The following is a 25,945-nucleotide window of genomic DNA, read 5'->3' as shown; positions in this document are numbered from 1 at the left end:
ATGATGATGATGATCATTGAAATGGTGGCCAGACATGAAGAAATGAGGTTAAGATTTCAGACTGAACTGTGTTGTTTATAATTTGAGGAATATCTATACTAAGAAATAAACATTTCTAACCAAATGATAGGGGGAGCATTTTATACTCCAGAGACGATTGATACGGCTCGACTTCACTATCGGAACTCTTGGGCTCCAATTCTCCATGCAGTAGCACTTTGGTTAAATAGCACAGGATTTACTAATTCAGAAGCAACAGAAGAAACATCAGTATCTGGTTTGCAAAAACGTCCAACACCTGTCATTTTAAACCAAATACCTGGAGCAACAGCTAATGCTAAATCTTTGCCAGAAATCAACAAGGACAGAATGCATCTGATTTTAGGTAAGTTTACTACTATATTAATGTATTTCAAGATTTTTATTACCTCTGAAATTTATCTCTTCATTATAGTGGAAAAGTTAGTAGCAATATTCATAGAAGGAGTAATGAATAAGGTGAAATTTTTAACCCAACTTCCAAATATTATACTGAATTATTGTAAAAAATACATGTAAAATGTTAAAAATTTTCCAGTAAAAATTTAGCTCTCAGGGCCATTCATAGAAGACTATAATTGGATCCTTTTCTAAGGAACAAATTTACTTCCTCACCATTTTTCAGCTTTGCTTTTTGTTTGGCGTTTACCAGACTGTATCATGATGAAAAATGAGAGCATACAGTAAATCACTTTATGTGAATCTAAATTGATATCACACTTGTAGGTGTTGATTTAACACTTAAAAATTTAATCTGTCTGTTGAAATTTGTTGCCTTCATATATTTCTCAAAAGAAGAAAGCAAAATAGGAGAAGCATGAGTGGTAAACTAATTAGTAGACCTGTTAACTTAAAAAGAGGACTAACAGCATGTCTTTGCCAGTATTCAAAATAAGGACAGCTGTCGTTCACTCAGCATATTGAAAATACCCATATAGTTTGATCTCCCTTAAACTTTGTTTATATGAAAAATATTCCTGACAACATTTCATAAATCTTTTTTAGGTTCTTATGTCATTTTAAAATTATCATATTTAGAAATAATTCTCCCGGAACAGGATTGTACAAGTGAAAATAATATCTTGCCAATTTCCTGATTAATTTTTAACAATTGATTTCCTTTTGTTTTTGATTAAACTTAAAGGAAAGACCATTTTAGATCCTGTCAAATTTGATTAATTTTAGGGAAAATGTGACTTAGATGAGCTATTTGAGATTTTTCTTGTACTTTAAGGAACTGACCAACTATATGATACTTTTATCTCCATAGTAATGGTAAAGCCTATATTAAAATAATCTATATTTTATATAAAAGCTATTACAGCTTTATTAGGGTGAAAAATTATAGTAATTTTTCTATGTATTTCAGGTGTTAGTATACAGTTTCTCTGTTCCCCAAGACCTGAGGAACCTATTGAACATGTTACAGCCTGTCTGCAGGCATTGCATACCTTGCTGGAATCCCCTTGTGCCAGAATTCATATTGGAGAAGATCAGGTGCAGTTTATCCTAATAATAGAATTATTCTTTATGTTCTTTATATTAAGTAGAATTAATTTGTTGAAATAAATGTATTAGGCAAAATATTATATGTTATAATTCTGTGGTTTTATATATTTAGAATTTGTTTTTCCCCATATATGTGTATATACACATACATACAGAAATGTGTATCTGTACACACATACACACAAATTTGTATATTTTTACACGCTTTTTTATGATTGGTCTACTTTATCTCATAGAGATCAATTCAAATAATTGTTAAATGTTTATTGTATGTAGAAAACTGTTGGATGAGATAAAAATCTTAAATGGGATAGTCTGTCTCCTTATGGAGCTTATAATCTAGTAAGATAAAATGAATTTATAGATACCTTAAATTTGCAGTGGATCTTTCATCTTAGTAATATGAGTTTTCTGAGAACTTTCTAGAAAAATTGGGATTTTGAATTGGACTTTAATGAGGAAAATCCAGTAGCTTCAAATTTAGACATGTAGAGCACATTAGTGGATGGAATGTAGGAAAGCAAGGTAATTATTTATAATGTAAATATGAAATTACCGTCTCATGATAGAAATGAAATACTACTGTAGTATTCAAAACAGTTGTATGAAAGGATGGCTCACAGATTTTCCTAAGAAAAGCAAATGAAGACGTTCACAAGGTTTGTTTTTTACCATGCATTCAGAGGCAGTAAGAAGAATCATTTCATTGGATATTTGATCATTTTGTTGTGCAACGTTAGTGATTAACATAAACAAGATCACAATGAAGATATTTATAGTTTATTTACCAGCATCTACTATAGTATATAAGGAGATAGAGAAATTCAACTAAGAATATCACAGTTCCTACAAATTTATTAGCATATAGTTGAATACTCAGTGACTTTATTTTAAATGTGACTGTAGTAGAGAATGGCAAAAATGTTGGATAATATGCTTTTGGGTCAAAAAACAGAAGAAATTAGATGAATGCATACTTCGCAGAAGGCTCACAACTCTTTGTTGTATAGGTATTTTCTTCAAATGGAAACTTGCAAGGCACTGGACATGATGAATGTCAAATAACTTGATTAAACTACTCATATCTATTTTTTTTCCTCTATGTGAAATCATTATTAACATTATTTACATATATATCAAGGATATCCATGATAAATATATGAGAGTGATGGTGCATATTTCTAATCTTAGATTTGAAGGACACTAAGGCATTTTTTACTTTAGGAATTGATTCTGAGATATATCAGACTATAGAAGGTATTAGATTTTCTAAGTGAAAATTACTTCAGAAGTAATTATCTTGTTTTTATTAAAAATTTTTCTTCTTTACTCCAGATTAGGAAATAATTATGTTGCTAAGACATCCTTCTGGTGGGGTGGGTAGTATTCTTGAGTTACTTAAAGATATTTATGCTTTTAGCCTAATAAGATTAATCCATCTTGTATATTCTATTCAAGTATTTAAATATTAGTTAGAACCTGATTTTTGCCTGAAAAAAATTTGAATAAAAGGTTACTATTTTTAATAATTTGTCTTTGTGTTGTACAATAACACATTAATCTCTAAATTTTTTGATTTTTGTACTCAACTTATTAGATTTTTATTCAAATAAATGATTTGGGAATTGAGAATTAATTAAATTTCTTTTAATTTATTATAGCTCATTGGTGTTGAGTTGCTGAATGTGCTACATCGACTCCTTTTGACTTGGAATCCACCCTCAGTTCAGCTGTTGGTTACTGGAGTGGTACAGCAGATAGTTAGAGCAGCTCAAGATTATTTGCAAGAAAAAAGAAACACTCTAAGTAAGGCACTAACCATCACCTTTCTTTAATAGATCATTTTTGAAAAAAAAAAAAATTGTTTTGTAAAGAAGCAGTATTATATAGGGAACAGAGTGCTAATTATGAAATCAGGAAATCTGAATTCAAATCTGGCCTTAGATATGGCTTTGTAAGCCTGGGGAAATCACCTAACCTATCTGAGTCTCAGTTCTTTTATTTGTAAAATGGAAATAATAATAGAACTTGCTTCAAAGGATTGTTGTGAGGATCAAATGAGATAATATAAAAAGTTTGATAAATCCAAAAGGATTACATACATGTAAGTTTCTCTTTCTCTTCCTCCCTTTATTATGATTTCTTCTCTTGATAAATTCAGAAACATTTTGATACTTGAGATGATAGAACTTGCTAACAATTTTAATTTTGACTATAATGTAAAAGCAGTTTTATTTTCATCTGAGATCCATGTTGCTAAGAAATTTCACAATAATCAATTTATTATAAAAATCTCTACATAAGAAAAACATTTTAAAGTCCAATCAATGGCAATTTCTAAGTAAGCAGTTCTAGTTATAATGAAATTCTATAACGGATATATAATTAAGCCCATTGAAGTAAGGTTTGTTCCATAACCTCAGTTAGATTGAATTTGCTAGTCTTTAAAAAATTTTTTTTAAAAAATTAATTAGTTAAAATAATATTTTTTATTATCATATGGTGTTTTATCTGGTGGTATGTGCAGCCTTTTATGTTGAAAGTTTCACCAAATTTTCTTTTATCCAAGATGAAGATGATATGGAAAAAGAGAGTTGCCCTGTTCTAGGAGAAGGAGGTGACAATGGTGGTCTTGTGCCTGGAAAATCTCTTGTCTTTGCAACCATGGAGCTATTGATGTTCATCTTAGTACGGCACATGCCACATCTCAGTACCAAGATGTCAGATTCACCAAGTCATATATCCACTAAAACTCGATTATCTGAAGAAAGTGCTCGTTTAGTGGCAGCGGCAGTTACCATCCTCTCAGACTTGCCATCTCTTTGCTCTCCTGCTGGTATAGTAGTTCTTAATATATACAAGTAAATATGTATTACATTTTATTAAGCTTAGTTCTTTGTCATTTTAAGCTCTATTTTAATTTTTTTTCCTTTGCAAAACTAAAGCACTGAATAGTAATGAATATAATTATTCTTTTTAAGGTAACTTAAAAGGCTAATAAAAATGTTAGAAGAAAGACTGATTTTCTTTATTTTCACCAACAGGAGAATTCCTGCATGACTACAGTAAATTAGCTATTAAGATATTAGCAAGTTGTTTTTAAAAAACTTTAACATTTGGCAGATTTCTGTAAATACATATACTCTGAAAAGTGAAAAGGTCCTATTTGGGAATTTGAGAGGATATTGTCCCCAAGGAGACAGCCTGATGACTTGAACCATAGCACCTTACTAGCACCAACAATATCTTCTGCTTCTCAACATAATAGATTTGCTTTTATTACACAAAAAGTTATTATGTTTTAAAATTTATTTTAGAAACATCATTTAAGCTGTATGCTTAATTTGCAGTATTATAGAGGAAAAATTAACCATAAATGGATATAAAGTTTCATTAAGTTTTAACAAAAGCCAGATTATTAAGTTTATGAATTCCATTTTGTATCATTTTATTATGTCAGCTGCTATTAAGAGAGCTTTCTTTTTTTATTAAAGCTTTTTATTTTCAAAATATATGCATGATAATTTTTCAACATTGACCCTTGCATTACCTTGTGTTTCAAATTTTCTTCTCCTGCTCCCAATCCTCCCTTAAATGGCAAGTAATCCAATATATGTTAAACAAGTTAAAATATATGTTAGATTCAATATATGTATACATGTTTAGACCATTATCTTGATCCATAAGAAAAATCAAATCAAAAAAGGAAAAAAGGTGAGAAAGAAAACAAAATGCAAGGAAACAATGACAAAAAGAGTGAAAATGCTATATTGTGGTTTATACTCAGTTCCCACAGTCCTCTTAAGAGAGCTTTCTAACTATATTATAATAATATATAGCATCATACAAAGTATTATATTTAGTATAAACAAATATATGAGGTGGAAAAATGTAAGATCAATATATGTGTTTTAGTAGTTTTTCTGTATATTATAGAAGTTATTTTTTGAAGAAATCCATCAAGATTACTGTTAGTTACTCTTATCAGTTAAGATTGTTTATATAGTTCAATAATTGTTACAAAATTACAAAAAGTCTTGGAGTTATTTTAGATTAAAAATTATTCCTGCCTTTTATATTAGTCTTTTTGATGGTACTTTCGATGCATTATACAAAATTTATTGAAAGTTAGCTGAACATCTTAAGGCTTTTCATCAGTACAGCAGAATGCAAAAATTTAATTTAATCACCTGAATATTTTATACAATGATATAAAATGTATGGACATTTGGAAACTTTTGAGTGACTGAATTGGTTATTTTTGTCTCCATGTCTATCATTGTGTAGACAAAGAGGCTTATTCATTACCTATAGTGAATAGCAAGTAAATGCCGGAGAAGTTTCAAGATTTTTCAGCTATTTCAGTGTTTTGTTATTGAACTTACTAGAAATACAGAAGGGTTCAAGAGAAGGAAACAATTCAAAGTAAAAAATATTTTTGTGAGTCTTTTATGCGTGTGAAAATTACTGGGCAAGTTGCTGGAGACGGTAAGATAATGAAAAATACTCTCTGTCCTTAAAGGTTCTACTATTTCTAAATTACTAAAGGGATACAACATTTAAATAAAGTAACATAATTTGATGAGAAAGAAAGCACCAATAGCTAAGATAAATTAGGAAAAACTTCCTATAGTAGGTGACACCTGAATTTAGACTTTAAAGAAATTAATGATTCTGACAGATGGAAATTAAGAAGTGCATTCTAGACCAAAGGAACAACTTATTCATAGGTTCAGAGGAGGGATATGGCATACCAAACTTACAGAGAAGCAAATAGATCAGTTAGACTAAAATTTAGAGTGCATCAATGAGAGTAATAAGAAATAAGCCTAGAAACATAAAGCTTGAGTCAAATTGTGAAGGGCTTTAAATATCAAACTGAGAAGTTTAATTTCGTTTTGTTTTGTTTTATACTTGAAGACAATTAGAAAGTTCACATTTTATCTTAGAGTCACTGAAGATTCTTGAGTAAGGAAGTTATTTGTTAAAGCTTTGCTTTAGAAAGATTATTTTTGTAACTATGTAGAAAGTGGATTGGAGAAAGGAGAAACTGAAAGCAATGAGTTAAATTAGACTTTTTCAGTTGTCCAGATGAAAAGTGATGTGGATCTGAATTAGGGTATGGGTTGTATAAGTGGAGAGAAGAGTTCAAGTGAAGGAGAAGTTGAGAAGATAGGATTAACAAGATTTGGTAACAAATTGAATATTACAAATAATGATGAATTGAAAGTGACTGGAAACTTTGAACCTGGGTGGCTGGAAAGAGGATATTTTCAATATCATGTACTAGATTATTTAACAGAAATTAGAGGATTTGGAGGAACAACAGATTTAGGGGATGAATATAATAAATTCATTTTAGTCATGTTCAGTTTGAAATGCAAATGAAACATCCAAGTAAACCTACACAGCAGATAATTGAAGATTCAAGATGAGAACTCAGGAGAGAATATTTAAAAATATTACATATGCAGAGTATTTCAAAAGTATTAGTGTAGTTTTAAGCTGTTTTAATGAATTAATTGATTCATTGATTAATGGCTTATTGAGCTGTGCTAAAACTTTTGGAACACCATATATGTATACATATATGTTATGAATCTATATCTTTCTATATATCTAATAATAATAATAATAGTTTAAATTGTATTTAGAAATGGTCAAAGTAGCATTGAAAGTTTTAGGAGATCCTCAATTCTGTTGTGTCATTCAGTCATGTCTGACTGATTCTTTGTGACTCCATTTAGGGTTTTCTTGGCAAAGATACTAGAGTTGCTTGTCATTTCTTTCTCCAATTTCTTTTATACTTGAGGAAAACAGTTAAATGATTTGCCCAGGGTTACATAGCTGGTAAGTATATGAGTTGATGCTTAATATCAGACTTTAGATGGAAAGAAAGATTTCAATAGATCAAGACAAAGGGATTATTCATTCCAGGCATGAAGAGCATATATATGAGGTTTTTAAGACCAAATGTAATTAGGGAATAGTAATCTAGTTTAGTTGGAATATAAAGTCTATATATCAAAGGAGAATGGTGAAAAAATGGTAGAAAGGAAAACTGGGGTCATGTTATAAAGGACCTTGAGTGCCAGATTTGTTATAATATTAATACAAGTTGCTACTACCAGGTTTTGGAAAGTAGGGTAATATGATGATGATATGGTTCAGCTGGAGTGGCCTAAAAGTTTCTTGAAAAGTATTGGGGTCTTTTTTGCTATTGGGGCTTCCACTACATTATTCCCAAAGCCAGATATCTTGGGGATTACTACTGTAACATTCCTAAGGGCTTTACCACATCAATCAGAACTGTCAGATAGGAAAATTATTTTAGCAGCTACATAAAGAAAAATTAGAGTTAGAGACTGGAGATTGGTAAAAAAAAACAGTATTCCACAATAGAGGAAATAAAATTCTGAACAACTTCAGCAGTAGTGGAAATGGAAATAAGAATGAATGCCGAGGAGAAAAAAGAAAAACAAAACACTACAATCATTGTAGCAGTAAATTGAGTGGTTGAGAGGGATTGAAAACTAATGAGATGGGGAGCTGAGGGAAGAGAAGCTCACAATTTTCAAGTCTTGAGTGATGGGGAGAATGGTGTATTGTCATTAACTATCAGTATCATCAAATTTTACAGTTGGAAAGGACCTCAGATCATCTAGTCAGACTCCATCTTTGTGCAGATAAAAGCAAGGTTTAAAGAATCTGTTTGTTAGGTCATAGGGCTAGTTAGTGGCAAATTCCACTCATCATTCTGTTAGTGAAGTAGAAAGTTCTCAAGTGAATAAACTAAGACTGTTAAAAACAAGATCTATTGAAATAAAGATAATTGATTACATTGTTACTCTATTTTTTCCTTTTAGGAAAAATGCAGAATATTTGTACAGGTTTATTTTTGCCTCTTTCTTTTTTGCCATCAGATAACCAAAATGCAGTTGAGATGTCAATTTTAAATTTAAACATCATGTCAATATCAGTTTTTTTTTCTTTGAGAATTTACAAAAATATATTGGTTACAAAATTATAATAGTTCAAGATAATTATTTCTTTTTAATTTGGTAACTGGTTAGTAGAGGGACTTGTGAATAAGTAACTGAAGTGTGTTCAATTCCAATATATTATTCACAGTTAATACTAATTATTTAAAATTAAATATATTAGCAATATAGCAAATAGAATTCAGAGATTAAAAGTATCTAGGAAATAAAGTACCTAAAATGAAGATGACTGAAATCTGTTGGTGATTTCTTTATAGAGCTGTTGAGATATAGCATCAAACTCAGAATATCCCTTAAATGAAACATTTACCATGCTAGCATTAAGTAATCACAGATATTTTAAAAAGTGAAAGTTAGTATACATCTCATCTTTCAGAGAAAGTGTTTGTTATATTTATGACTAGAAATAGAATATTGCAATACTTTGTTTTCAAGTAGAACTTTTAAATAACTTTTAAGTAATAATAAAAGTTAATTCAGTAAAACTTTTTATTAAATTTTTAAAATGCACTATAAAAAACATTTCAAAATATATACAATCAAAACTTAAGCTAAGAAAAAAAAAAGTACTTAGGATACACAGTTATTATGTGCCATTTGACCTGTTGTGATTTTGCTTTTGTAGATTACATCTAGAATGATACCTTTTCAGGACACTAATAAATTTGAAAACTTTTAGATGACTATGAAATGAAGGATCTGGAAATTATGTAATATAAGAAACAATTGAAAAAAATTACATAATCACTAATAGATGATGTTTTAGAGAGGATGCCTGTTTAAGTATTGGAATTGTACTAGATTAAATGATCATCAGGGTGCTAGTTAGCTACAGGATTATATCATTCTGTTTTGCCTGGACAAATGAAAACTTTAGGGCTTTATGATAACTAGTTTTAAATCTATTGAAGGACTGTTACATAGGAATAGACATATTCTTTGCAGTTCCAGAGTGCCGATCTAAGAAGTGAGGTTTATAAGAATTTTGACTCAATATAAGGGAGAAGTTTTTAATGGACCATTTCACAAAATAGTTTCCTATCACTAAAAAAGTTGGAAGCTGGATAGTCATATGTAAGAATTGTCTAGGAAGATTGCCTCTATTGTCTGGATGTTGGACTAGATGTAATTTAATGTTCTTTCAATCTGAAGAATCTATTATTATTGCTTTCTGTATGTAACTCTTTACTTTTCTATTCTGTCTGAGCTCTCATAAAATGACGTCAGAACACTGAAAAATTCACATAATTGGTTTAATGTTGTTTAAATCATTGAGGAATGTTCCAAAGTACATGGTTGCCTTGGCTTCCATGTTTTTGTTTTTTTTTTTAAATCATTTTCATAGTGTGAAAGGTCAAATACAATTAGGAGCCAGAAAAAAATGGAAGTAATAAAAACTTTGGAAAAGGGAGAAGTAGAAGAAAAAATACGGATCCTGGTTCTTTCTTTACTCTACAGTGTAACTCTGTTATCTAACACTTTATAACATTCAGTATTATATAATAATAATAATAATAATGCATCCAGAAAGGAACTAAGTAAAAGAAATAATTTTTAAAAGTATTTTAATAAAGTATTTATTAAATGCATGTTAAATGATTGACCTATTGAAAAGATAAGTTGCAAAGAAATAGTCATCATGTCAACCTTCATTTCTATTTTAGGATGTATGACAATATTACCCACAATTCTCTTTCTGATTGCAAGAATATTGAAAGATACTGCAATAAAGTCTGGTGATAATCAAGTACCCCCTCCAGTTAATGCAGCTCTACAAGGAATTAAAAACATTGTGACTCTCTCAATGGCCAAAACTGATGAAACGCAAAAACAGTGGACTGATCTAATTCGTAGCACTCTTGCATGTATCCTGGAATATTCTCAACCAGGTAACTTAATTAGAACTGCATAACATATTTTCAAGTTCATAAATTTATTCATTTATATGAATAAGCACATTTGTTCTTTTTAAGTTGTTTTTGTACCATTCTCTAAGTTATAGATTTTATTGTTTACAATGAAGCAAAATAGAAGAAGAGGTTTTAATTCTCATGTACCTATCCTACTCTCAAATAGAGGATAGATGTTCTTAAAAGTCCTAAATGATGTCTTAATTTTTACTTTTAGAAGTCCTTAATTTTAAAAGACCAAAACTGAGTTTAATTGGTAGCTAAAAAAAATTAAGTCACTTTTATTTATGTTGCTGAATATAGTTGAGATAACATAATGGTTATATTGTATACTCCATTCGGATTTGATGTTCTTTGTATAGAATGATTTTTTTAACCAAATAACTGGGCTATACAAATTATCAGAAAAGAAGAAATGATTGTCTTCTTTGACAAGTATATAATTCAGCAATAGTTTAAATAATATAAATTTTTTTTTCTAGTTTTCTAGTACCTGTGGTAGAGAAGTGTGATAATTTGTAGTTCTTTTAGATTTTATTATTAAGATGACCCTAATCCTTTCCTAACACATTTTATGCTTGTCTCTAATGTAAATAGATATACTACTAAACTATACATAAGTATTCCTGTGGTTTACATATTGACTTAGTTTTAAAATGAAATGTTATCTATATTTGATTATTATTTTACTTTTGTTAAATATTTTCTAGTTACATCTTAGTGATTCAGTTCCCAGTTGCATTTTAATCTGGCTCAGGCCACATTGATGAGGGTTGCCGTCTATTTGTTTGACACTTCTGCTCTTGAAGAGTTTCTTAAAACATTGATCTCCATTAGAAGCTTCCCACGAGATATTTTCAGGTTTTCGAACAGGAAGAAGGGCCACTACTATGCTATGTATGCAAATAATCATTAATTTGTAGGATAGGTGACAATCCATTATGAAAGTTCTATTTTTCCAGTAATTGAAGAAATATTTCACTTAGAGTAGAGGGAAAACAAACCTTATCTGTAATAAAAATCATGCCTAAGAATACAAGATTGTTTAACAATGTAAAAATAAGAGGAATTGACATTTACATATATAAACATTTGTGGATATTTTTGTTTGTTTTTTTACTTCTTTCTTTTGTTCTTGTCAATTGAAATTAGGCTTTATTTTTAGGGGGAAAAATTAATTATTTAATTAATAAGAAAATGAATAATTTTGGGACAGTTAGCTGTTAAAGTATTCTAAAATGATCAGCATTATGAATAAAATTCTTTTGTAACTTTTAATATTGTTTTAGTAAATTTGCTGATGACTAAAACAAAATTCTTATAATTATATATGTAGAGAAAAAATGTTAACATCTGACAAACTTGTTAACATTTAATATTAATAACAATGTAGCTCTATATTCAAAATGAATTACAAACAAAATACTAAAGATAAAAATTAGGATATAGTATTTTAAATTGCAATAATATGATCAGTTAAATTTGCTCATTGTTCCTATTTTAACAATCTCAGTCCCTTTAAAGTTTAGCAGATTAACCAAATTTTTCATTATTAAATTGCCATTCATGTGTATTTTTCATCATTTGGACTTACTAGTCTCTTTCTATACATCAGCAAATAATATGGGCCAATATATCTTTGCTTTTTCCACTATAATGACTTGTTTATTTAGCCAATGATTGGCAGGCATCCTCATTGGAAGATTTACCATTGTAAAAATGGTAGAGTTCTTATTCATGATAAGATGCTAATTATTGTTTGAGACAGTTGCCATAGTTTATAAAAATAGTTGGCCAATCTATCTGGTGATGTATAAAGTGGAAAGATAAAGTGGTATTTAGGAACTCCAGATTTTATGAATTGAGTTGGTATGTTCTTTACATAATAAATTTTTATCCTAATTGATTCAATTATTAATCCCTAGTGATTTTATATCAAATGAAGGATACATTTATTCTTATATTAACTCTTGGAATTTTAAAATTTTAGCATAGATTGAGCAACAATGAGAGCATTAGATTGTTTGTCATCTGAATTCTTGGAAAGAATAACTACATTGATGTGATCATAAATCATTTGAGTATTGGAGTCAAGAAACCATTTTTATTATATTCTCATTCTATCCACTAGAATTGACTCGTATTCATTTAATCAAATGTTTGAAAGATAGTAACCCCCTGAAAAGCCAGGTATTAATAAATTTTGAAATTTTTTCTAACCTACAATTTCAAGAATGTGGTTAAAATTAAAGAAATTGTGCCAGATTTCTTTTGAAGGGATTTGTGGAAGTGTGAAGTCTTTCAGTGCAGAGAAAATAAACATGATACTGCTCTTAGATGTCTTTTGAAATCCACTAGAGTTGTTATGTAAATGTTTTTGGTTCAAAAAGCTTGCATTTAATCTTTTGTAATCTGAATTTTCTAGATGAATTACATAACCTTTCTGTAGTTTTCTTCTCATCACTTATATTTAAATCTCTCATCTTTTGGGCTCCCATTTTTGTTGGCAGAATTTGTGCTTAGTTTTTTTTTTTTTTAATAGGATTGATGAGTTATATTGTGTTAATATGATAATTTATACTTATATCATAATTTGTTTACAATGTCCTTTTTCATAACAGATAATTAGTTACACATATTATCAAGCCTATTTTACAGGTGAGGAAACAGAAACTCTCAAGAGAATTTGTGACATGCTCATAATTTCACAAATAAATATCTGAGATAGGATTTAAAACAAGATCTCTAGCTGTAGTCTAGTATTTTGTCATTTCATATTATCTCTTATATCATCAAAATTTTAATGTTCGGGCTAGCTCTCTGATGGACTTTGGAATCAGCCCGAGATCTTGGGCTTAGTAGGGGGAGTGAAGTGAAGGAGGCAGGAGAGAAGCCACGTGTCTGGTCAAAGATGGAGTCTGGACTCTGGAGTCTGGAGCTTGAAGTTTTCTCTGTGGCTGAGATCGCCGTGGCTGAGAGAGCCCTCTGTCTCTGGGACTCCCTTGTATCCCCCAGTACTATACTACGACCTCATACTGGGCATGCACAGCTGTAGAACATCACATCCCCACATTACCCTAAGTATACACTGACTAGATTGACCACATTATTACATTACATCAAGTATGTGCTTAGAAAACCACCATCTCAAACCAAGTAGGTATTTAACTAAAAGGATCCTGCTGTCTTAGATTCAAGTACGCCCTTTCAGAGTTCCAGCCCCTCTACAAAAATCATCACAATAAAGTAGATAGGTATACACAAAAAAGAGAAAATGAATAAGGTGTATGACAGAACTTTTTTTGTGGGTTCCATATATATGATTGGGCAGGGGAGAGGGAATTATATCTTTTTTTTCCCACCAACCTCTTCCTGAAATTTAGCATTTCTTTGAATTTTGAATGTAGAAAATAAATGTTATTCTTTGAAGCAATCCAAACAGATACTTAAAGATGTCCATGATGCACAAAAAATTTTGTGATATGTGTTATTTCATCTCTTCTAAAGAATCCTCTTGTGTTCTTTTGAATAGTGGGATAGCTGTTTCACATGTGGTTATTTGTATTAATTGTTACTTTGAGGCATCTATAATAACATAAACTGTTATAGATATTTGTAGAAACATTCATTCACTGTTTCAGTTCTAAAGTAAATATAGAAGGTCACTACTTTCTTTTTTTTTTCTTTTTTTCAGAAGATTCGATGCCAATTCCCGATGAAGTGAGCATGCTTACAGCCATTGCACTCTTTCTATGGTCTGCTAGTACTGAAATAATTGGAGTTCAGTCATTACAGAATGGTTGCATGAACAGATTTAAAAATGCACTGAATTCTTGTGATCCTTGGGTAAGTTATACTGAATTTTTGTCATTGAATTCGGTGCTAATTTATCATGGATATTTCCAGTAGATTTATTTGAAAAATTCAAGAAATCAAACTGAATAATAAGAGATATGCAAACATAAATGTAAGACAAATAGTTATGAATATCACAAGATGAATTTTAGAAAGAGGAAGTAAAAATAAGAAATAAATTTAAACTTTCTGGATATGGACCCAACCAAGATGGGGTGGTATAAGAGTAACATTGTAGCCCAGTTCCTCCAACAATGTATCTTTCCAGCACAAATTCACAAATTCCACCCAAAAGCAAGTGACAAAGGGCAGGAACTATTGATGGGAACCTACAGCATGTCCCTCCAACTCAGGAGTGGGGAACCTTTTTTTCTGCTAAGGGCCATTTTAGATATTTATAACCTCATTCAAGGGCTCTACAAAATTATCAAATTATAAAACTTAAGCAGTGGGAGGTTGTTGTATCTAGTTCTCAGCTCGTTATTACTCACAGATGTCTTAGCAAATATCAGGGGCTGGACATTCCCTACTTTTGCTCTAACTCAGAGAAGGGAAATCATAAAACATCTGCTGGATTGATGCTTTAAACAAGAAAAAGGGATTTGAGAGTTGGAAGATCATGGGAGTAGAACAAAGAGAAAAGTCTGTTGATTTGATCTCCGTATCAGGACACCAGATAAAAGATCTAGGACTATACATAAAAGACTTAGGACTATACTAATGAATATATCTCTACCAGGAGTGTGCAATGCCTAACATAGAATATCCCAATCCAGGAAGTAAGTCTATAAAAATGAGTGAATTTAAAAAGCTCTTATGATGGTTGCCTAAGACACAAACTCAAAAGAGAAGAATAATTGCAAGATTTTAACATTTAAACAAAGCTACCAGGAAAAGCTACAGGGTGGTCACAAAATCAGTTAGAATTCTAGAAGAAATGAAGCAAAGTTTTTTTTTTTTTTGTTTGTTTGTTTTTAAGAGTCAGAATGATGTAATAAGTGAAATGATAATGGTAAAGGAAAGAATTGAAAAGAAACTGATAGTTTTGGACAACAAACTTAGAGAATTTTAATCAGATGTACAAAAGCTTACCCAAGTAAAAGTTTCCCTGAAAATTAAAAGAACCATTCAGAAAATAGTGATTTCACAAGACAACAAAAAATATTAAAATAAAGTTTTAAAAAATTGGAAAAAGGGGCAGCTAGGTGACACAGTGGGTAGAGCACCAGCTCTGAAGTCAGGAAGACCTGAGTTCAAATCTGCTCTCAGATACTTAACAGTAGCTAGCTGTATGACCCTGCGCAAGTCATTTAACCCCAATTGCCCAATTAACCAAAACAAAATAAAAAAAATTTTGGAAAAAAAATGAAAATATAAGAAATCTTATTGCAAAAACAACTGAATTAGAAAACAGATCTACAACCAAATCATCTCCAATGGAGCAGTAATGAACTGAACCAGCTACGCCCAGAGAAAGAACTCTGGGAGACGACTAAAAACCATTACATTGAATTCCCAATCCCTATATTTATGCCCACCTGCATTTTTGATTTCCTTCACAAGCTAATTGTACAATATTTCAAAATCTGATTCTTTTTGTACAGCAAAATAACGTTTTGGTCATGTATACTTATAGTGTATCTAATTTATATTTTAATGTATTTAACATCTACTGGTCATCCTGCCATCTAGGGGAGGGGGTGGGGAGGTAAGAGGTAAAAAATTGGAACAAGAGGTTTGGCAGTTGTTAATGCTGTAAAGTTATCCATGCATATAACCTGTAAATAAAAGGCTATTAAAAAAAAAAAAAAAGATCTAGCAGAAATAATTTAAGACTCACTGAACTACCTGAAAGCCTTGACCAAAAAATGAGTCTGCATATATTTCAAGAAATCATGAAAGAAAACTACCCAGACATATCAGAAGAGGTCAAAATGAAAATAGAAATAAGCCAGCAATCATCTCTTGAAAGAAATCCCTAATAGAAAACTCTCAGGAATGGAATTGCCAAAATTTAGATCTTTTTTTTAGGTCAAGGAAAAAATATTATAAGTAGCCAGAAAAAAAGAGTTCAAATATCAAATAGCAGTCAGAATCACACAAGACTTAGCATCTTCTACTATCAATGGAGAGCATGGAATGAGATATTCCAGAAAGCAAAAGACAAAACTATACAATCAAGAATAATTTACTTTGAAAATTTGAATATAATCCTATTAGGATGAAAATGGATTTTCAATGAAATAGAATACTTCCAAGCATTCCTAATAAAAAGATAGAGCTGAATAGGAATTTTGAAAACAAAAATGGAAATAGAGAGAAGCATAAAAAGGTAATACAAGTTTATCGTTCATCTTTTCCTCTGCCTTATAACTCCAGATCATGTTCTTCCTATGACTTTGAATTTTCAGTTCTTTCCTATGCCATCACTTCTATTGCATTGCCTGTTGTCTTCTCTTTCCCATTGTGACCTCCCTTGGTGAACCAGTTCAACTCTATACTGTTTGCTTCTCCAAAGTCTCTTACCTCTTTGTTCTATAGAAAATTTTGCTCTCACAAATTTCAGCTTTTGATTACTTCAACTGCCTACCGCTTTCATTCTTATTCACATGCTTGGACAAAATGAGAACATCATGACACCAAGCTGACTGGGTCTACTACAAATTTATGTTACATAATCTCAATGGCAAGAAAATATATTAATATATGTAATATATTAAAATATATTTATTAGTGAATTTCTAATCAATTCAGTATCTCACTCACCAAAGCAGCTTTTCTAAACCTTTTTATGTCTTCTTAAGAATCTCATATTACCCCATTCTCCTGTGCTCTCAACTGAAAGCCTGAAAAATATTTCCCTGAAAAAAACATTTTTTTTGAGACCATTGACAAAAAGCTCCCTCTTCTCTACTTCTCATTGTATAATACCCAGATATTTTCTGCCACTTTCTAGTCTCTTCCTGTTTCACACGAAGAGTTGGCCTCTATATGTATAAGTAATTCTATTCCATTTGTCTTTGCTAGCAGATTTCCCCCCATCATTCTTATTCCCTCATTAATAGTCAGTGATTCCTTGTTAATTGGGTGCTTTCATAGTGCCTCCATAGGCATGCCCATGTATCTTCCATTCCATCCTTAAAAAATTTTTTCGCTGAACTGATATAGAATGAAGTAATACAAGAAAACAGTTTATTCTATGGTGATGTCATAAAGAAAAATAATTTTACAACACATGTGAACTCTGATCATGGCAAAGACCAACAACATCACAGAGAAGTCCAAATGTGAAAAGGAGACCACTGTGGTTCTTGTATTGCTTCACTATATTTATTCACTACAAAGAACTTTTTATGGTTTCTATGTGGAGGCAGAAATAGGAGGAAAGAAAGGAACTAGTAATGGTGAGGCCAGCATAAAGAAACCAAAAAGTAGGCCATTGAAACATTTTTAAAAGTGCATGGAGGAGAACAGAAAGAAGTTTGAGAAGTAGATAAGAAGGACAGTTCTGAAAATAACATGTTGGATTTATTAAGTGCTTTTAGGAAAAGCAAATAGTACCATACATAATTTCATATATAAACCTCTTTTTGTGTTATACTTTGAATATGGAAATATTCTTTTTGGTGTGAGTTTAGAATTAAAAATTCTTTGCAATCTTAAAGCACCTATGGTGGTGCAATGAATTGCGTGGTGGGCCTGGAATCAGGAAGAACTGAATTCAAATGCAAGCTTCAAATACTTGCTAGCCATGTGGTGCTGGGCTAGTCCCTTAATCTCTGCCTCAATTTCTTCAATTGTTAAATGGGGATATTAATAGTACTTTCCTCTCTAGGTTATTGTAAGGATCAAATTAGAAAATATTTGTAAAACTTTTGTAAACTTTCAAGCACTATATAAATACTGCTTGTAGTCATTTTAGTTATGTCCATCTCTATGTGACCCCATGTGGGATTTTTCTTGGCAAAAGTACTTGAGGAGTTTGTCATTTCCTCTTTCGACTTATTTGACAGATGAAGAAACTGAGGCAAATAAAGTTAAGTGATTTGCCCAGGATCACACACCTAGTAAGTGTCTCAGATCAGATTTGAACTAAGATCTTCCAGACTCCAGGCTTGGCACTCTATCCATTGTGCTACCTAGCTTCTGAATTGTGTTGCCTACAATGCATATTTGTTCTATGAGTACCTATCTGATCTTGTTTAGCTGTTTTTTCCCCCCCCAATTTGACAGAATGTTAATAGAAAGGAGATACCTTGGTAGAGAGGAAATAACACTGGCTCTGGAGTAAGAGAACCTGGATTCAAATTCTCCCTCTGATCTATCTCTGTGACCTTTGACAAATCTTTTAACCCTAGTCATCAGTTTCCTAGTTTCCTCATTTGGAAAATTAGGGGATTGGACTAAAGAAATAGTTGTTTAGGTCCTTTCTAACTTTTACATCTATGTGATTCTATAAATTTAAAATTAAATTCTCTGTACAACATTTCTAAGAAATCATTCTGCCTTTTTTTGAAGACCTCCAGTAAGAGGGAGCTCAGCATTTGACATGGCTATTATTTTCTCCTAAGCCTTTTCCTAACAATTTCCATTTCCTTCAGTAGATCCTCATATGAACATCAAACTTGAGACCTTAATATCATGATTGCTTTGCTCTGAATGCCATTCAGTTTATCAGTGTCATGTGGAAAACATAACTGAATACAGTGCTGAAGATTCAGTCTACAGAGTAGAGAAAGATCTTTTTGATCTTGGACCAGACCTAGATCTATTAATACCACCTCAATTCCATTAACTTGTTTGACTGCCATATTGTACTGTTTTTATTCTTATTATGCTAACTTTCTACTAAAAACCCTCAGATCCTTTTTCATCTACTCTACTAACTACATCTTCCTCAAATCACATTTTGTTTTTAGTTTGTAATTTTTTTTCTTTTCACTTACTCTTTTTTTCATGATTGGGGGAATTGTTTTATTGAGAAGGTTTCTTTTTACTTACTCCTTTTCTTTTATTTTGTTTGGCTATCCTTGCCTTGGAGAAGTAGAGTGGTGTAATGGATAGAGTACTGAACTTGCAGTCAGGGAAACCTAGGTTCAAATCCACTCTCAGGCATTTATTAGTATGATTCTGCGCAAGTCACTTAATTTGTCTCAATCACAGTTTCCTAATCTATAAAATGAGTAGAAAAGTCTCTCTGTATCTCTGTCTCTGTCTCTTTACTTTCTCTCTCCCCCTTCTTCCTTCTTTCCCTCTTTTTCTCTGTCTCCTCTGTCTTTCCCACTTCCCTTTCTTCCTTCCCTTCTTCTCCCCCCCACACATGTGAAAATTATATGTTGTGTATACGTATATATGTATGTGTGTAATGCAAAGTACTTTGCAATTCTTAAAGCCTTATTATCTAATGATCCAGTGAAAATGGTTGCTTCCTTCTCAGATTTTATCAGAGCACTTTTAGTCTAGATCTCTCATTTTTCTCTGTCATATTTTATACTGTATTATAATTTGTGTACTTATATTTATCTGGGACTGTTATCATCTTTGGATAGCTGTCATCTAGATTGGTGCCTTACACATTGACAGTGCTTAATAATTTTTTTTAATTGAAATGAGAGCCTTTTGTTAACATCTTTTAAAAATGCAATAGTATCTCAGTACATGACTTTAATTTTCAAATTGTTTTTTTATTTTTGTTTTTCTTTTTTGACCAAATCTTTCAGGATATTATACTTTGATCCATCTATACTTTTAAATTTTCTTTTCCTTATTTGAACTTTAATTTCCCCATTTGATCCTCAGTGACTTGTTTTCCTTTATCCTTTCATTTGAAAATAGAAAAATCTCTCTAGAATTTCTGTGTATACATATATATGTGTATATATTTTATATATACATAAATGTGTATATATTCAATTAGATTAATAATCAAACAGGTCCAAATTTTATTTTTATACATATATGTACATATCTACACATGTATATATGTATATATGTATGTATGTATGTATATATCTCCAAATGATATTTTATCTTGAGTTTCTATTTTCATTCTGCAATATTACTTCATTTTTTTTAAGCATTCAAAAAAAAGTTCAACATGTTTATATTATAAACATAGCAATTGGCACTCATCTTAATTGATTTATTATGTTAATTTTTCTGTAGGTTCAAGCTAAGTGTTACCAGCTTCTTCTTTCAGTCTTCCAGCATTCCAACCGTGCCCTTTCAACTCCCTACATCCATTCATTAGCTCCAATAATGGTTGAAAAACTAAAAGCTGTTGAAAGGAGCCGGCCAACCAGTAGTACAGAGCTTTTAGCTGTTCAAGAAGGAATCAAAGTTCTTGAAACATTGGTTGCCCTTGGTGAAGAGCAGAACAGTAAGTATTTTGTTTTCTTGTATAAAAGCAAACTGAAAGGCTTTTCAAGTGCAAAAGAGAATGTTTCTTTTTAATTAGACATAAAAAATTGGGATATTAAAATTGCCAGAATACTTTTTGATAGTTAGGGCTAGTGTGAAAATTAGTATTGACTCAATGAGGTGATTCAGGCCAATTTCACTAGTGATGGAGAGAGCCATCTGCATCCAGAAAAAAGACTGTGGGTACTGAACGTGGATCACAACATATTTTCACCTTTTTTGTTGTTATTTTCTTTCTCATATTTTTTTCCTTTTTGATCTGATTTTTTTTGTGCAGCATAATAATTGTGGAAATAGGTGTAGAAGAATTACACGTTTAACCTATATTGGATTACTTGCTGTCTAGGAGAGGGGGAGTGAAAAGGAAGGGAGGGAGAAAAAATTTGGAACACAAGGTTTGCAAGGGTGAATGTTGAAAACTATCTTTGTATGCATTTTGAAAATAAAAAGCTATTATTTAAAAAAAAATTGGTGTTGACTTATGAGTGATTTTGAGAAGGAAATTAAAAGTGGATCAATTTTGAATGGTATCTCAGAATTGCTTTTTTATTTTTTTTTAAAGACATAGATAATAACCTTGGTGAGATACTGACTATACCTATAAAGGAAAATGAACGTGTCTAATTAGAATTTTAAAACATAAAATTCTGGTTTTCTTGATAGAGCTTTATAACTTGAGTAGCAAATATAATCAAATCAATATTGAACTTGAATCAAATTACTAAAAAGTATCAAAAGTTCCTATTAAAAAGGTATTAAAGTTAATTTTGCAATTTTAATCACTGAAAAACAACTACACATGTACTTAATCAGAGTATACAAACAAACATTCAAAACTTAAGGAAAATAGGGTAATATAATGAATAGAAAACTGAACTTGAAGTCTTAAAGTCCTGTGTTTCAAATTTAACTAGGTTAGGGTATGACATTGGACATGTGTGAGGTGGTACTACTTTTGCACTTCAGATTATAAGTAATAAAGATCCAGACTAGTGGTGGAGATAGATAGGAAGAGACATCAAGAAATATTTTGAAGGAAGGATCAATAGTAAATTTCTGGGGGGAAAATAAATATTTGAAGTAGAATTTAGCTCAGTTATTCTAAACACTTAAGTCTTGTGCCCCATCCTCTGCACCACCTAGCTTCCTAGAAGTTTGTTTTGTTCATCTTTATAACATAAATCTTTAGAAGTAAATATAATAAATAGTTTGCTTGGATTGAAGTCAAGTGTTTTGACCTGTAATTTTTATTTTTTATTTTTCTTCTTTGTTTAACATAGAATTATTTATCCTTCTTCATTCTTACAATACATTCTCTTTGTGAGCTTTCAAAGATCACTGACAGTTTACCAATTTTATCTATTAGTTTTTTCAGGACTGATGATATGAACTTACTAAAAGCAACCAGGTATTTTCTTACCATCACTTTTCTTAATATTGGGGAATTTTGTATCCCTACTTGCCACTTTTATTCTGCTTTTTCCAGTCCAAAATGTCAGGAGGGAAAAGCAAACAGAATTGAGTAGCCATGCCTTCTTTCTGCTATTGCCATCATCAGCCTGCCTACTCACCTCAAGTCATCAATCCTTCTCTACTTTAATACTCTTCTTTTTTACCATTATAGCAAAAAGGAAAATCTTTTTTTTTTTTTTTTTTTTTTTGTCCAAAGCTCCCTTAAACAGTCTCATTTCATGCTGAATTTTAGTGCCCTTGACATTCTTCTTATATAACTGCTTCACATTGGTTTTCATCGTCTATCATCTGTATAACATTGTGTACACATCTCTTAAAATTCTAAATTGTTCCATGATTTCTCTGTTAATTTATTTATTTCTTCCTTAGAAATTAGTTAGCATTCAATTTCTTTCCAAATGCAATTTAGTTAATAAAAGACAAAAAGTTGTAAGAATTAAAGTCCTGACTTTGTTTGATAATACCAATTTATAAGTTTAAAAATATAATATTTCAATATCATATTCACTATTTAGCCATTCAGTAAACATTTTTAATTTTAACTTTTCACCAAACTAATTAGGTGCATTGTGACACTTCTAATTATTAGTGCTTTGCTTTTTCTTAAAGACTGGCTATGGTGATATACCAACTTAATGGGTGAATTTTATTCACAAGTATGGGCTAGTATCAGCCATAAAAACTTTAACAAGTGAGAAAGTATATGTTATAGTGGTGAAATTACAATATGTTATATTATATTAATATAATAACATTAACATGTATGTTATATTCTAAGAAAGTAAACTTTCAGTCCTTGCCTTACATTTGACCCTTCTTTTTGTACATTTTCTCTAGCCAATCACTTTATTTATCAAGTCCTGTCATAACTTTTTCCTTTGATACTTCCATGGGGGTCACCCTTTCATACTGTTCCTACAGAGAGTAATTTAAGCCAGACCGTCATCATTTCACTGCTGGATTATTATACTGACCTCCAAGCTCTTTACTTCAAGTTGATACTACATACCACCTCCAGACAACTTTTCCAAAGTAGTTTTAGAAGACAGAGGAAGAAATAATAGATTCACTTATTGGTGAATTCATTTGGGATAAAAGCATCGTTGTAGTATAGGTCTTTTCCACTGAAAATGTCTGTAATGGCCTTGTGATTGATCAAGTTAAATTTTTTGATGCCTTCTCAGTCATCATCAACCAGTTGGAATTTCTTACTTTAATCCAATCCCCTAGTATACTCAAAAGAAAAAGTTAAAGCTGAAAAAAAAAATTATAATCAGTAGTAAATACCAACTCTACACAAGAAGTGATATCTGATAACCAGGAAAAGAACAAGTAATTTTCTGCTTTATTAAACTTTTATTTGAGATAGCTATACTCATATGGCCATAGGGAAAGTAAAATAGCAATTAAGACATGAAGTTCTTTTCAGTTAAATGATACTTAACATATCATTAAGAAAAGAAACAAATTAATACAGATTGTACATAGTGTTTGAATTTTGAATTCTTTTTTTCTATTACTGTGGGCTTGGTGGGGATGGGGCCAGGTGGGAAGAAAAGGGAATGAGATGCATGAAAGGAGTTTTTAAAAAGAGTAAAAAAGAAAACAATTTGTTGTTCTTTAGTCATTTCAGTCATCTCCAACTCCTCATGACTCCATTTGGAATTTCCTTGGCAAAGATACTAAAGTACTTTGCCATTTCCTTTTCCAGCTCATTTTTCAGATAAGGAACTGAGGCATACAGGATTAAGTGACTGGCCCAGGATTACAGAATAACTTGTAACTTTAATCAAATATTATGGTTGGGATTTTTACATATGATGCATAGTACTATGTCATCAAACCTGACCAGTTGGCCATTATAGACTGTTGTCTTCCTTACAGCTTTAGAAATTAACGTTTTTATGATTTTTTCTTTAGTCAGAATCCAATAAACATAAAAACAAATTGTCTTAATGTGGATTAACTGATATATTTTATTAATGAAAACAAATTTATTAACACATTTATTTTTAAAGAAACAATTAAGTCCCTATTTACATATCTTTGAACTCTGTAGTTCAACAAATCTGACCTCTAAAACATATGATACTGATATTTAATCAGTATTTGATAAAAATTTCCAAGAATGGAAAAAATGAGGTTTAAATTGGATCTTATCTAGTTACCTGAACTTGGTTACAAGTTAAGACTACCTGTTACTCTTTTCATCTATTCTTTGTTTTAGCAATATGCATGCACTATAAAAGCTCAAAATTTGGTCAAATTGTCTTATGATGTAATTTATCCTTTAATACTTTATTTTTCAGGAGTCCAGCTACTTGCTCTTTTAGTTCCAACTTTGATTTCATATTTGTTAGATGAAAATGCTTTTGATTCAGCACTTACGGCATCCAAAGATCTTCATGAATTTGCACTCCAGAATTTAATGCACATTGGGCCTCTCTATCCACATGCTTTCAAGACTGTTATGGGAGCTGCTCCTGAATTGAAAACAAGACTCGAAACTGCAGTTCGCGCAAGTCAAGCTAGTAAAGCAAAAGCAGCTGCCAGGCAACCAGCACCTACCATACATTCCGCTCCAACAATTAAACTCAAAACAAGCTTTTTTTGAACTTATTATTCATTCCTTTTTATTTACATTGTCAACAAACATCTAATTAGTCACCTATTCTGCATCATTCCAGTTTTATGTTTATTTGATTTGTATATTGATATTAGTGTTATGAAATAGGTTAAGTGAAATAATTTTATAGTTTCATGTTTATTTTAACAAGTTTATTTTTTATCATGTATGTAAATTTCTTAATTTTTTTGTAAGATATTGTTTCTCTTGCTTTTAATTTACTGTACAACACTTAGTTTTACAAATTTAAATTCTATCCTTTAAAAAGCAACTCAGACACGTCATGTATCAACTTAGTGATATGGTGATGAAAAGATAAAATGGTATTTGTCATAGAAGAATTTAGTTGCAGAAATCAAAAATCAAAATGATGCACAAAGACTTGAAACTAATTTATTTTCTGCTATGTATAATAAAGTGAAATAGATATAATATTTTCTCAGAATATCCTACACAATGAAATGTCCTTACCTTTCTAACAGGTCTTTCTTTACTTTCTGATTTAAGTAGCTAAATTATTCTTGATCATATATATTGGTTGTTAAAAATAATTTAAGTAATAAAATTATTTGTTTAAAGATGCATGAAAATGAATGACATGTGGTGTGATTCTACTTTTTTTATGGGCAAAAAATTTGACCTTAGAAAATTTTTCCAACTATAGTGAAGTTATTCTGTAATGCTCTAGCTGTCCTCATCTCTTATTTAGGGATCATTATCTTTATGATAAAAATGTCAAGATAATATTTATATCACAATGACTAGAAAAGAGTTTCCAAACTGTTCTTTACTGTACAGAGAATTATGCAAAAAAAAAAAAAAAAAAAGCTGACTCCAATTATTTTATGAGGTAGAAATGATCTCAAACAAAATTATTCTTATTTTTGACTATCATTTATCTTTTGCTTGCTGCCTTTTTTTTCCTGTTCATTGGCTTGTAGTTCTTCTGTCATTCATCTTCAATTCTATTCGTGTATTCATTTACCCAAATTTCTCATGAAGGAACTCATATATTTTCACCTATATATTCACTCTCTTCCAATAACTTCCATTTTGCTTTCATTCTCACCAAAATATACTCTTCTTGTAGAATTACTTTTCATATACAAGTC

General features: G+C 30.8%; 1 protein-coding gene across 4 annotated transcripts in view; it reads left to right on the top strand.

Annotated features, from left to right (window-relative positions):
- HEATR5B (HEAT repeat containing 5B) overlaps positions 1–25,660 on the top strand; it is a 133,908-nt gene extending 108,248 nt beyond the window's left edge. For 3 of the 4 annotated variants that reach the window (XM_031951270.1, XM_031951271.1, XM_031951272.1), the window contains 8 exons: positions 131–385; positions 1,409–1,536; positions 3,210–3,354; positions 4,118–4,384; positions 10,214–10,438; positions 14,154–14,305; positions 20,480–20,693; positions 24,517–25,660. In XM_031951270.1, the coding sequence (XP_031807130.1) occupies positions 131–385; positions 1,409–1,536; positions 3,210–3,354; positions 4,118–4,384; positions 10,214–10,438; positions 14,154–14,305; positions 20,480–20,693; positions 24,517–24,821 (1,691 nt within the window). In that variant the 3' untranslated portion in view covers positions 24,822–25,660. Of the gene's footprint in view, positions 1–130; positions 386–1,408; positions 1,537–3,209; positions 3,355–4,117; positions 4,410–10,213; positions 10,439–14,153; positions 14,306–20,479; positions 20,694–24,516 lie in introns of those variants that run through there. The other variant, XM_031951273.1, reaches the window with a different exon arrangement.
- The last annotated feature ends 285 nt before the right edge of the window (positions 25,661–25,945 follow it).

The sequence above is a fragment of the Sarcophilus harrisii genome, chromosome 2 (genome assembly GCF_902635505.1).
Source record: "Sarcophilus harrisii chromosome 2, mSarHar1.11, whole genome shotgun sequence".
Classification (NCBI taxonomy): Eukaryota; Metazoa; Chordata; class Mammalia; order Dasyuromorphia; family Dasyuridae; genus Sarcophilus; species Sarcophilus harrisii.
Note: the sequence above shows the minus strand (reverse complement) of the source record. Positions and strands in the feature narration are given on the sequence as shown.